The 12,156-nt window shown below is 31.1% G+C and overlaps 1 protein-coding gene across 2 annotated transcripts; it reads right to left on the bottom strand.

Annotated features, from left to right (window-relative positions):
- Positions 1-6,503: 6,503 nt before the first annotated feature.
- Positions 6,504-11,157, bottom strand: LOC111376292 (pyruvate dehydrogenase E1 component subunit beta-1, mitochondrial-like). 2 transcript variants are annotated; one of them, XM_022999240.1, is made up of 15 exons: positions 11,020-11,157; positions 10,780-10,851; positions 10,619-10,672; positions 10,146-10,334; positions 10,043-10,069; positions 9,862-9,924; positions 9,603-9,689; positions 8,781-8,906; positions 8,468-8,601; positions 8,278-8,350; positions 8,112-8,177; positions 7,590-7,628; positions 7,332-7,456; positions 7,065-7,179; positions 6,504-6,845 (listed from the first exon to the last, which is right to left on the bottom strand). In XM_022999240.1, exons 2-15 carry the CDS (start codon positions 10,828-10,830, stop codon positions 6,777-6,779), a joined length of 1,218 nt encoding a protein of 405 aa, XP_022855008.1. In that variant the 5' UTR covers positions 10,831-10,851; positions 11,020-11,157; the 3' UTR covers positions 6,504-6,776. The 2 variants fall into 2 exon arrangements, with proteins under 2 accessions (XP_022855008.1, XP_022855009.1); XM_022999241.1 differs by having other exon boundaries at positions 10,146-10,226.
- Between the last annotated feature and the right edge of the window lie 999 nt (positions 11,158-12,156).

Below are 12,156 nucleotides of genomic sequence, written 5' to 3'. Positions count from 1 at the left end.
AAAAAAAATACATCAAATTTTGGATAAAAGACATCACCGGGTTATCAAATTTTGAGAAATCTTGAAGCTCTTCGTGTAAATCTTCGTTCTTGCGCTCCAAATCCTCTTCGGACAGTTTTTATCATTTTGATCACAACTTTTTCTCCTGATCTTAGATTGAAGTGATTCAAAGTTCATTGGACAGAAAACTCAAAGATCTACACTTTTGATAGAAATAGGCTTTCTCAAATTCTTAAGTTTACTATACCAAAAATGGATCTCAAGTAGAGGCTAAAAATCACGAGCATAGTTTTTTCGTCTGAAAGTTGATACTTGATAATACTTCGATCATATTTCATCTCTTTGACTAGTTTCCTCATCCGATTGACCTCTAACACTCTTGAATCTTCATTCAATTTCTCGTCCCATCTATGAATTATTTGCAACTTGGTCCCCGAACTTTCAATTTGATTCATTTTGCTCCTTTTTGCTTGTTTCTTTTATTTTCATCATCTCATCATATCACCAAATTGGTACTTAGCTCATTCACTTCCTTGATTTTTCCTTCGGACACTTTGGTCCCTGAGCTATCACTTTGTTCCATTTTAGTCATTTTTCGGCTCTTTTCTCCTGAATTCCACCATTTCCATAGAAACACCTGCATTGCATGAATTCAACAAGATTAAATCACAATTTAAATATTTTTTTTTATAATTAAGTCGTGTTTGTGATCTAAATAAGTGTGCAAAAACACACTTATCATGCATAAATGGGCATTTAGTAAGAATGACCATCTCTAGAATCTGATAGATCATGAAATCGAAAATTTGTAAGTGTTGATATTTAGTGATAAGCTAAATGCAACATCATTTGGCATGATAGTATTTTGGGTGTACTAGAAAAATATGATACTTTCAGAGAGTATCAACCCCGCAATAAAAGATTGGTGTGTGTCATACTAATCAAGAGAATAGCAATGTTTTAAAAATCGATCCAAGCATCAACCCGAAAAATGAAGGGGGTCAAGGTTGAAAGGGTCAAACTGGTATCAAACCGGATGACAAATTAAATAAATAAATACACAAATAAACTATAAAATATCATAACTATAATAGATTCTTAAATTTTAGTTTTCTCAATGAAAGTAAATATAATCCATGTTTGTTAATTAGATTTATTATAGTTATTTATTTTATAACCTCGAACACTAACAATTAATATGTCCAAAATAATTTGTTTTGTTCAAATTGAAAATTATAATCTTGTTTAAGTTTGTGATTTGTTAATGAAAATGATGAAATAAACTAGTAAATACTTAAAATTGACAATTGGCTTAGTATTTTACATTGGAATATTACCACAACATTGGAAGATAAGTCTCCTTTAAAAATGAGCTAATATTCCACATTGAAAATTACTAAAACATTGAAAGAATGATCTTCTTTAAAAAGAAGGTGAAGGAAAATCATTTGTTAAAAAAAAATTACTTGGCCTTCAATTGCAATGGGTGCGCTATTACGATAGTTAAAAGTTTTGGTGAAAAAAAATATTAAATCACCCAAGGAAAACCGTAGCCAATTTTTCGGTTCACGGTTAAATTGGTCACACTGATGGTTTATTAGCTGGTTCTTTATTTTCCCGTCAATGTATGAGTACTGGACTGGATTAAAGGATGGTTCGTGATTTTTTTGGTTGAATCGGTCGACCTAGTCCGATCCTTATGACATTGGAGAATAGAGATCAAGAACTTTATTAAGCACAAAAAAAGATAAATTTTAATACTTGAGCTTTTATTTGATAAGTTCTGTTAAAAATGATCTTATTCTCAAATGTGATTAAGTTGAGGTGGTTAACTTAGTGTTCACATTTTTTGTCATTTTTTTTAGGATGAGTAGTAAATTCAAATTAATCTTTTCTCGATAGTTTCAAATTTAAAAGTTCATTAGGACTTTCAAATTGATGAGTCAATTTTTTTTTTTTATTGACACTGCTCATTGTGGTGTTGCTAAGTCTTTAGGACATGCTCGTATCACAATATTCTAGTTCTTATAAGACTTCAAGTCAAATATTAAATAAGTTAGAACAAATGCAGGATAGATGAGGAGACTGAAAAAAGGACCAAAAAGAACATATTATATAGTAAGTACATGAAAAGTCGTTTCGGTAGAGGATTTTGAATCTCTCATCTCGAAAGTGTTTAAGCTAAAGGATATTGCACAAGGGCATATCCATTTAATGTTGTTTTTGTGCGCGTCAAACACTATATATTGGAGTTTATCTTGTGTGGATACTGGATTTAAGAGTTGAACCCACTTATATGAAATCAAGTTGTGCCTTTAGTCTATTGTCAAGTCTCTAACTTAGTAGGAAATAAATATATACGAATAATTGAGATGGAGATGAGGTTTATATTATTGGTATATGTAAGTGTTACAAAGTAAAGAAATTGACCTCGTATCTGATATCACAATAGTATTAAATACTCCTCTAAACTTACTCTCAATTGTTGTTCTTTCAAGGGTGGTCTTTAACATGAACCTATAAGTGATAGTTTTGTTCATACCAATAATGGTGATTTTTGTTATGGTTCTGAATTTTGTACAATGGTTTGAGATTTTGAGTTGTAAAAACCATTCAAAACTATAATAGTTAAACTTCCCTATAATTAGTCCATTCAAATTTCTTTACCGGCTATGATTAAGAGAGATAGAGATTAAATATTGTTTTTTATTCCATTTATACTGGAGTGGAATAAAAGATTAGATTATTAAAGTGAAGGTTTTGAGAACTGTTTGAGAGTGTGGATCTCTATCTCGAGAGTTCATTAATCACTGCAATGAAAACTGAATTCTCACTGAATTGACAATTTTGCTCATCCAAACTATATTATTATTGGGTAAAAGGGATATGGTATTGCTGAATGTGATGATGTTTGAAATAATGCAGTGCAACTTACTTATTTTGTCAATTGCAATCTGTCGCTCGATGGAATTCTCTCATTGTCAATACCTTTAGAATTGCATAAGTTTTGGACATATAGGTAATCAAGTAAGAGTAATCTTATACTTATAATAGACTGTGTAAGTCATTGTTTTCCAAATGAGTTTGGAAACTTAAGTTTGTTAAGAATGAGATGTATGTATATGGATACACATGACAATCCAAAAAGGTATTTAAGTGAGACTTTAGATGGATATTGAGTCATAAGATGTGACATTTGATTTTTTTTTTCTTCTATTAATGGATATATGTTTGAAGAATATTAGTGAAATTAATATTATGTATATTGGTGAATTAGTTTAAATGTCTAGGTGCTGTTTTAAATTTTCTTATTTAAGTGATAGTAATCTAATTTCAATTATTATTATTTCAATGACTCTTCGTTTGGAAAATTCCTTACTTATATAAGTAAAAAGAGGAAAAATAAGGAAAATGATCAAAGTATGTATGGGGTTAAAATTCCAATCTAATTTGGGATATTGTGGAAGTTCGCATTGGACATTAAACCCCTATTTCGGCTCCATTATTTCAAAAATATATTTTTTTTCAAAAATTATTTTCAACCATACATTCTCTTATAAAATAATTTTAAACTAAAATCCAAAATATTTTCCTTTTGTTTTTTTAACCATACATTCTTTATGAAATAACTATTCAAACATATATTTTAACCCAAAAAGGGTCTCAATTAGGGATAATTTTTTTAAGAACATTTAAATTCTCGAATACTAAGTAAAAGACTAACGAGTTTATGATAGATAAACCTAATTTATTTTTTAAAAACGGTTACTCAATATAAGTGTATTGTGTTAGATAAAATTTTATGATGGTGAGATTCATTTCTGTAAGTAGATGTTAGCCATGCTATTATGTTTAAATTTAGAGTTACACCAAATATATCTAGAAATAATATTTTTATTCTCAATTGAGAATTTATTATAAAGATCTACATGAATCGACTTATAGTTCCATATTAAAGGCCATTGAGTATTGTGGTAACTTTATAGTTACACTTATGGCATAATACAGTCATCTAGACATTTGTACTTTAGTTTTAACAGGGTTTAAATCTCGTACGAAATTTCGCCATGTGGACAAAGCTCACAGTATTTATGTAAATGTCTGATAGTATGTTGTAATTTTAATTATAAATATGATTAATTGTAATTAATTTTGATGGCTTATGGATTAATTATGTGTTAATTTTGTTTGTTAGGTAAAATTCTAGGCAAATTGGGCTAATTGGAAAATAGAAGTGAAAAGTGCGAAAAAGAAAGAAAAGCAAAGTTCAGGACCAAATTGCAAATACCAAATAGTTTATTCGGGCCATAAAATGATAATTGAAGATTGCTATGAGTCAATGGATTTTCACAAATCAATTTCCAATCGCACAAATTATGTTTTAGATTTTTAGTTGGAAATCAAGATCCATTTTTGGCATCGTAAACGTTTGAATTGGAAACATGCTACTTAGAGTTATTATAACCTTTTGAGTTATCTTTTCAGAATACTTTAAATCAACTTAATTGAATTTCGAAAGAGAAAGTTATGACAAAAATACTGACAGCTGTACAGAGATATAATCATATGCACGCAAATGCAATTTTCCTCATTTGATTGAAACTCTTTTGGAACCTAACTCGTAAATAATTTTTTGACTTAATTTCACATTATATGATACAAGACATGGGTGGCTATTGAATGATCTCTCTCACTTCTCAAATAACTTCCATATTATAAAATCATTCAGGAACGAGAGGCAAATTCCTCACAAGTTAGAGAGGAAAATCTAGCACATGGATTGAATCAAGAAACATAAAAAATTTGAAGAATCAAAGCTTGGGGGTGGATAATCAAGAAGAATTAGATTATGAAATCTTTTTTTCTCGTATTTATAAATTTTGGGTGATGTTTTTTCATTCTTCTTGTTGTTTTATTATTAGAAACATGTTTAGTTGGATTCTTTATATTCGATAAAAATAAACCATATTATTTATTTATTTTAATTCAAACAGTAGTTTAGTAATTCTTGTTTTCTTGATTAATTTTGCATTCTCATTACATTATTTACTTATTTGGCCATCAATTAAATATTTAGTTACTTATTGTAGTGTTGCTAGATTCGCAATAAATCCAAAATGCTCAAAATTAACATTATGTGTAATGGATGTTAGGATTAACATTTATCACGTATGTAATTATATAGATAATCTAAAATTTAATAAATTCTAATCATTCGAATACGGACTATGAATAGATTCAGATCGTGACTAGAATGGATTTAATTTGTCTTGAAAAAGAAAGTTAAATACATTAGTTTTGTTGATTGTCAAGAACGTATAAATAGAATTAGATTACAAATCAAGAATTGAAATAGATAATTGTAGACGGACTTTAAATCCAATAAAATAATCCATAATTGATATAACAAAACTTTTATAGCTTTCTTAGATTAATTAAGCATAAATTACATCAAAAACTCTTTTATGTTATATAATTCGGATATAACTAGTAAATTTAAATTGAATGTATTTCATGTAGGATGATACTATCAATTCACTCAAATCTATTACTTGTCAGTGATCCCGTACACTTGTGGGATTTTATCGAACAATGATATTTTATTGACTTAGCATGAGAATGAATATATTGAGATCACTTTGAAATGATTATCCTCAATCTTTGAGAACAAGAACATAGATTTAAAAATTGTATACTTTGTCTTAAAAGATTATTCTGTTATCTTGTTCTGTCAAAAAATTATATAATTTAAAGATTCTAGAATATTTCTAGCATTAAAATTGCTACCCTTTTGATACTTCTATATCGAAAGTTAACGATAAAGTATGTCTAAGGACTCTACAAGTGTACAAAGAAATGTTCAAACAATCATAGTTAATATGGTTGGGAATTAAAGTAAGCTATGATGTATACTTACCTTAATATTTGTCAAGCCATGGGTTTAGTCTGTAGGTATTAATATTATCTTTAAAAATAATCTAACGTGTGATATTCATTGCCACTTGTGGTTTAAAATCGAATCCGTCATATACGAGTGGAAGATGTTAAATAAGCTCATTGATTGCCCATGTTGAGGGACTTAACCCTCAATATATTAAAATGGATTGGAAGGAATTTTTTAAATAAAATTCAAACATAACTTCTCTCAATCCCCATTAATTCCTATAACTCCCTACAACAACCATGACTTTTGTCAAGCAATTGTAAGAGAGAGAAAAATAACAAGAAAAATGGTAATGTTTACCTGTAAAAGTAATCCAAAATTGAAAAGGCCTTAATACCTTCTTCATTTTTATTTTATTTTATTATTATTATTATTATTTTTTGGGCCTAGAAACTCAAAAAATTAGACATTTTGATTGTAAATAATAATCTCCTTCTATTGTGATCGGAATAGACAATTGGAATGCTAAAATATAAAGAATTCAAGACAAAATATCTAGGTGATTCAATCACACAAAGATGTTGAAATTCATCATTTCACGTAATCCATACCCTTCCAGTTCGAGGTTCAAAATAGAAATATGATGACCAATATAATGAAATGTAACAATACGTCTTCAAAAAGCCTTTTTTTTCCCGCCATTGGAATCTCAAGTCTATAAAGCCCACTAAATTCAAACGAGCAAATCAATATGTTTAAAGCTCAAATGAGTACAAGATTTTGAAACTGATCCGTACATCCCTAACAAGCCAACTTCCTGACAAAGTTCCTACAGAGACCGCACTCTTAACTAGTATAGAGTATATATGAATTCTAAGTAATACCAAAAAAGTTAAGCCGTGGCAGCAGCTGGAAGTGATCTGTAGCATGCTCTCTTAGCTGCACGAACAATATCTTCCACCTACCCAATTCATCATGACAGTTAAGAAAGGTCGAGGTTAATAGTTTCAGGTCATCAATCACGATTTAACAAGACAATACGAAATTTTAAACATCGGGGATTGAAAGAAAATTTCTAGGCACTGAAAATGTAATTTAAAAATATTAATCCAAATCTCTCGAAAGATCGTGGAATCCAAATAATCTAGATAGTAAAGAAAAAGAGAATATGAGTTGGAACCTGTGGAAGAGCCATTCTCTCGAGATTAGCTGCATAAGGCATGGGGACATCTGCTCCAGCAATTCTCTCAACAGGAGCATCGAGATAGCCAAAGCTATCCTCAACAATTGAGGTGCTGCAAGAAAAGCAACGCAATATGTAATTCTCAAAGATTCATTAAAATGTCATGCCAAAACCTCAGTTAATATGAATATCCAAGAGCTTTTATATCATGAAATACATATAAAATTATAAATCACTTGATACTCAAGTACACAGAAGCCAAACCAGATTTCAGCGCCGACACCATGTTGAGGAAACCCTTCTTCAACAGTTACTAGCCTGTTTGTTTTCCTAACTGAAGCATTAATTGTGGTTCGATCAAGCGGCCTAATGGAGCGCAGATTTATGACCTGTGAGGACAAGTAGAAGCAAGTAAACAAAACCAAAGCACCAGTACAGACCCCAAACTTGGTGCTTTCAAAACTAAACAAAACCAGTTATATAGAGTATAGATAAAGCATCATTCAATCACAGTTGACAAACCTCAGCATCTATCCCATCCTTCGCAAGTATCTCAGCAGCCTGAACAAGAACAAAGTTCCATTAGGAGACGATAAACAACTCAGAATAGCATATTAGGTTACCACTATAGAGTTCAAAGAAACCATAGAATAAGAGAAGGAAATGAAATTGTCAGTCTACATATGCATATGGTGGAGAATTGTGAAAGGTTTAATTCTGCTAAGAGGGAGACCTGCCAGGATAAAACTTTGAAAATCTCCTGAGGTTAACAAATCGTCATTTAAAATATCTAATTCTGTAATGAGTGATAAAACTAGTGATACATGTTGAACATGAATTAAACAAACTTTGTATATATAGAGACATCTCCCAAAGCTTAAGCTCAAATCACAATGCCCAAGAATGGACACCATCAAATACACAAAGCCTTCAAATTTCTCTCCCAAAAATTGAAAGTAAACTCTCAATTGGTCTTGTGTATCCACACTAAACACATTAAAAAGCTAGAAAATGCATGAGGACTGACAGATGTCACAGACCGACCTTGAGAGAAAAGCCCACCATCTTTGAAAATGAGGTAATAGTTACATGTTTTCCTTCTCTCTCAATCTGTACATGCCAAATGAAAAGAATGATTAGCATATACCGGTTCTGCACAAGGAGGCAGCTAATCAACTCCATGCCATTATGTAAGATGCATAAAACATACTTTGGCTTTCCCTATAGGGATGCAAAATCCAGAATCAAAAACTTCGGCTGAAACAGGGAAAGCTTCACCATATCTGTTATACAAATTATATATTGCATGCCATTAGAAATAATCATGAAATTCAGGAGTTTTAACATAACAATTGATCCATTAGTTCCAATCATGACATTAGTCAGTATTGGATCCTTACAACAGTTCATTTTCAAGGAAAACAACAGGATCAGGGTCTCTAATGGCAGCTTTAAGAAGACCACGAGCATCTTCAGACGAATATGGGACCAGCACTTTCAGGCCAGGGCATGAGCCATACCATGCTGCATAACACTACATGGCACAACTGTTAAAGCCTTAAAAGTACGATTTTCAGTAAAATGACAAGTTACATCAAAATACCAAGCCATCAGAGAATAGCAATTAGAACAAAAGGCATTTAATAACATATCACATTGACCATGAGAAGGTCATACAACTAACATCCAAAGGCGATTAACCAAGTAGCAAACCTGGGAGTGCTGCGCTCCGACACCGGCAGCTGCACCATTTGGCCCTCTAAAAACAATAGGCACATTAATATTGCCAGAAGACATGTAGTTTGTCTTCGCAGCAGAGTTAATGATGTGATCGATTGCCTTCAATCCATATGTAAAAACGACATCAAATCAAAAATAAATAACAATGGTGTCAAAAAAAAAATTTACAAACTAATGAAGATCATAGCTGCTATAGTGGTATAAAAGAGTATTTTGTGATCCTCATTCCTGATCCATCCAATTTTAAGAAAGAGGCTATCAAATGAATTTCAATTGACACTATAGTCAGGAAAATGTTTTAGAGAATAGAGAGCCTGGAAACGTGATCACCAACTTGGAGCCTAATTATTGTCGATCCAAATTATAGCCATGAAAAGATCATGGAAAAATTCGATTGTACCTAATTTATCTTATAAATAGGGAGCCTTCATTAGGTTTTATTATTACCATCAAGAAGGAGAGAGAGAGAGAGGCGAGAGAAGACAGATGTCAAATTATAGCCTGTAAACCTTTTTTTTTTTTTTTTTTTCATAGTGAATTAATGTATCAGCAGGAAATGACGTTGTCTCATATTGAAGCGAACTTCTATAAATCTTGCATGTGCTTGAGTGTTTATTTTTATTTCTTCGAATTGATGGCTCTCAATGAAATTGAATTAGGGCTTATAATTCTTAGTATATTTTTATATTTCAAAAGTTTCTACATCTCCTATGGGGAGCTTCAGCTGTTTGCTCAATGCTTGGGAATATACTCATCCAAACAAAGAAAATCTTGAAACAAAAAGATAAACGAAACCTGCATTGCAAAATTAAATGTCATAAACTCAACAACAGGTCTGAGTCCATAAAATGCAGCACCAACTCCAATCCCTGTAAAGCCAGCCTGAAAATCAAACGAGCGAATAATTCTGAGTGTGGATGAAACCAATAAAAAATTGATGAAATTGAGCCTAAAAGGTCACCATGATAGATAAAGTGAAACAAATTTTTTAATTATTTGATCATTTGAAATGCTGAATTATGCAACAAGTAGCCACTATGTTAATCAATTGAACCTCTGTGATTGGTGTGTCAACAACCCTCTGAGGACCAAACTTCTGCATAAGTCCTTTGGAAACCTGAAAAATAGACACTTGTCCTTATCAATAGTGATAATCAATTGGTTTCATGTATGCACTGACTATTAGGCAGCATGCATACAGAGAGTAGAGAAAGAGGGAGTTAAGCAAGCCTAACCTTGTAGGCACCTTGATATTCCCCAACCTGAAGTTATATAGGAGGATGATGAGAAGAAATAAATAACTATATTTGGAAAATTTAACGAGTAAACACTTCTCACCTCTTCACCCATCAGAAAAACATTGTGATCTGCGGACATTTCCTCATCAAGAGCGGAATTTAAAGCTTCTCTCACTGTCATCTGCATCAAGTTGCAGTTTTCCCCATATGTAAACTTTGAATTACTTAATAGCAGGATTGTACAATATATACATTCCGTTGCCATTCTTAGTACAAGTGTGCCATCAGACTAGAAATAATAGACACAATAATGAGTTTGGATCACGGATGGGCTTCTACTGTTCAATTTTGCATCTAATTTTCTAAAACAATTATTTTGAAAAGGTTTGAATCTACAAAAACGCAAATAATTTTGAGACATTTGGCCAGATTAAATTAAAGCCCTGATTAAGTTTTTATCATAACAACATTATTTCGCAATTGGAAGTTAAAAGACACATTTAGAAACAGAAAAAATACGAGATTTCGCCTAAAAATGAAGGTAATTAATAATCGGATAACGATATCAAGTACCTGCTTAGCTGAGGAGGAATAACTTCTCAGCGTTAATCCTGCAGGCTTTAGAAACTGGAAAAACAATAATTAAAAGATAAAAAAGCCTAAAAAAAAAAAGAAAAAAAAAAGAAAAGATAAATAATAGAAAAAATTTGAAACTAAGTTGCAAAATAAATTACCGGAGAAGTAAAGCCCCGAGCACCAAGTTTGTTCCCCGCAATCCTCAACATCTTCTCTTCTCAGTTATTTCACTAGAAAAACAAAATTTATTGTGCAACACAAACAATATGAAGTATGAAGTATGAAGTATGAAGTGAACAAATATACGGTACACATAGCTCATGATTGTGTAATACAAACAAGCTTTAAAGATCATGATGAAGTAATTATTAGCAGGTAATGATTAAAAAAATCCATACACGATTAATTTGGGAGCGAAACTGGTAGAGAGTAGAAATTAGCAATCTGGGTGTTTGTGTTTCGGGGCTGATCTTCGTCTCCACAATGAGCAATATTACAAAACATGTTCATGTACCGATTGGGCAGTGAATCGGTAGATATTTGTACGCGTGTACTCGTGGAAAAGTTGAAAGTGTGCAGTGGGGCCCACTTGAGTTGCAACGTGTTGCGAAGAAGGAAGGACGAATCTAGCGCATTTTCATCGGTCTACAGCATTCTTGGTTTTTGGCTTTTCCTCTTCCACCCTTGATGTGTCTTTAACTGGGAATATGTCGTGAAAATGGAGGGAAATATTTTTGATTTACTTGAAAAATATTTTATTGTATTAATATATAATTGAAAAATAAGTATATATAAAAAAGAGTTTTTAAATAATGATTATCAAACGAGAACTTATTTTATTTTATTTTCTTATACTTTTATGTTGTTGGGCAATATTCAAAATTTAGGATCTGTTTGATAGGCTTGTTTTTCGATTGAAAATGGAAAAAAGTTTCAATTTCCAACAAAAAATGTATGTTTAATGGTCAAAAAATTCCATGGAATTAGTTGTCCAATTACTCCCACATGATCACATTTTCTTAGTTTTTAAGGAATTCAATTTTCTTTGATTTTGGTGGGAATTGGATTTTCCAGTTTCTTCTTTTTTTAATTAATTTTTTTTTATAATAGAAACAAATTCTATTCACAATTGTAACAAATTCTATCCCTTTAGTTTACATTTTTCATGAAAAATAAAGCCAAACAAACACTAAAAGATTCAAAATTTCAATATTTTTCAGGTGAAAAATTATACTAATCAAACACATTTAATTGACAATTCATAGTAAAACAAGTTTTGGACAATTCAATTCCCTGAAATTCGTTTTCTTTTTACCCAAATTACATTCTTGTAATCAAACAGACTCTTAATTCAATTAAAGTTTAACTTTTAATAAAATGGATGTAGTAATAGTTTAGTGAAAATTTGTTGTCTTTAATTAATCCAAATGTATGTATATGTTATTTTGAAGCAATTTATTAACAAAGTGTTTCATAGCAATTTCATCTATAATATTATTGTGAAATATCACATTGGCCATATTCATCCTTAATAT

This window comes from Olea europaea, unplaced genomic scaffold (genome assembly GCF_002742605.1).
Source record: "Olea europaea var. sylvestris unplaced genomic scaffold, O_europaea_v1 scaffold1483, whole genome shotgun sequence".
In the NCBI taxonomy this organism is placed as follows: Eukaryota; Viridiplantae; Streptophyta; class Magnoliopsida; order Lamiales; family Oleaceae; genus Olea; species Olea europaea.
This window is presented reverse-complemented; position numbering and strand designations above follow the sequence as displayed.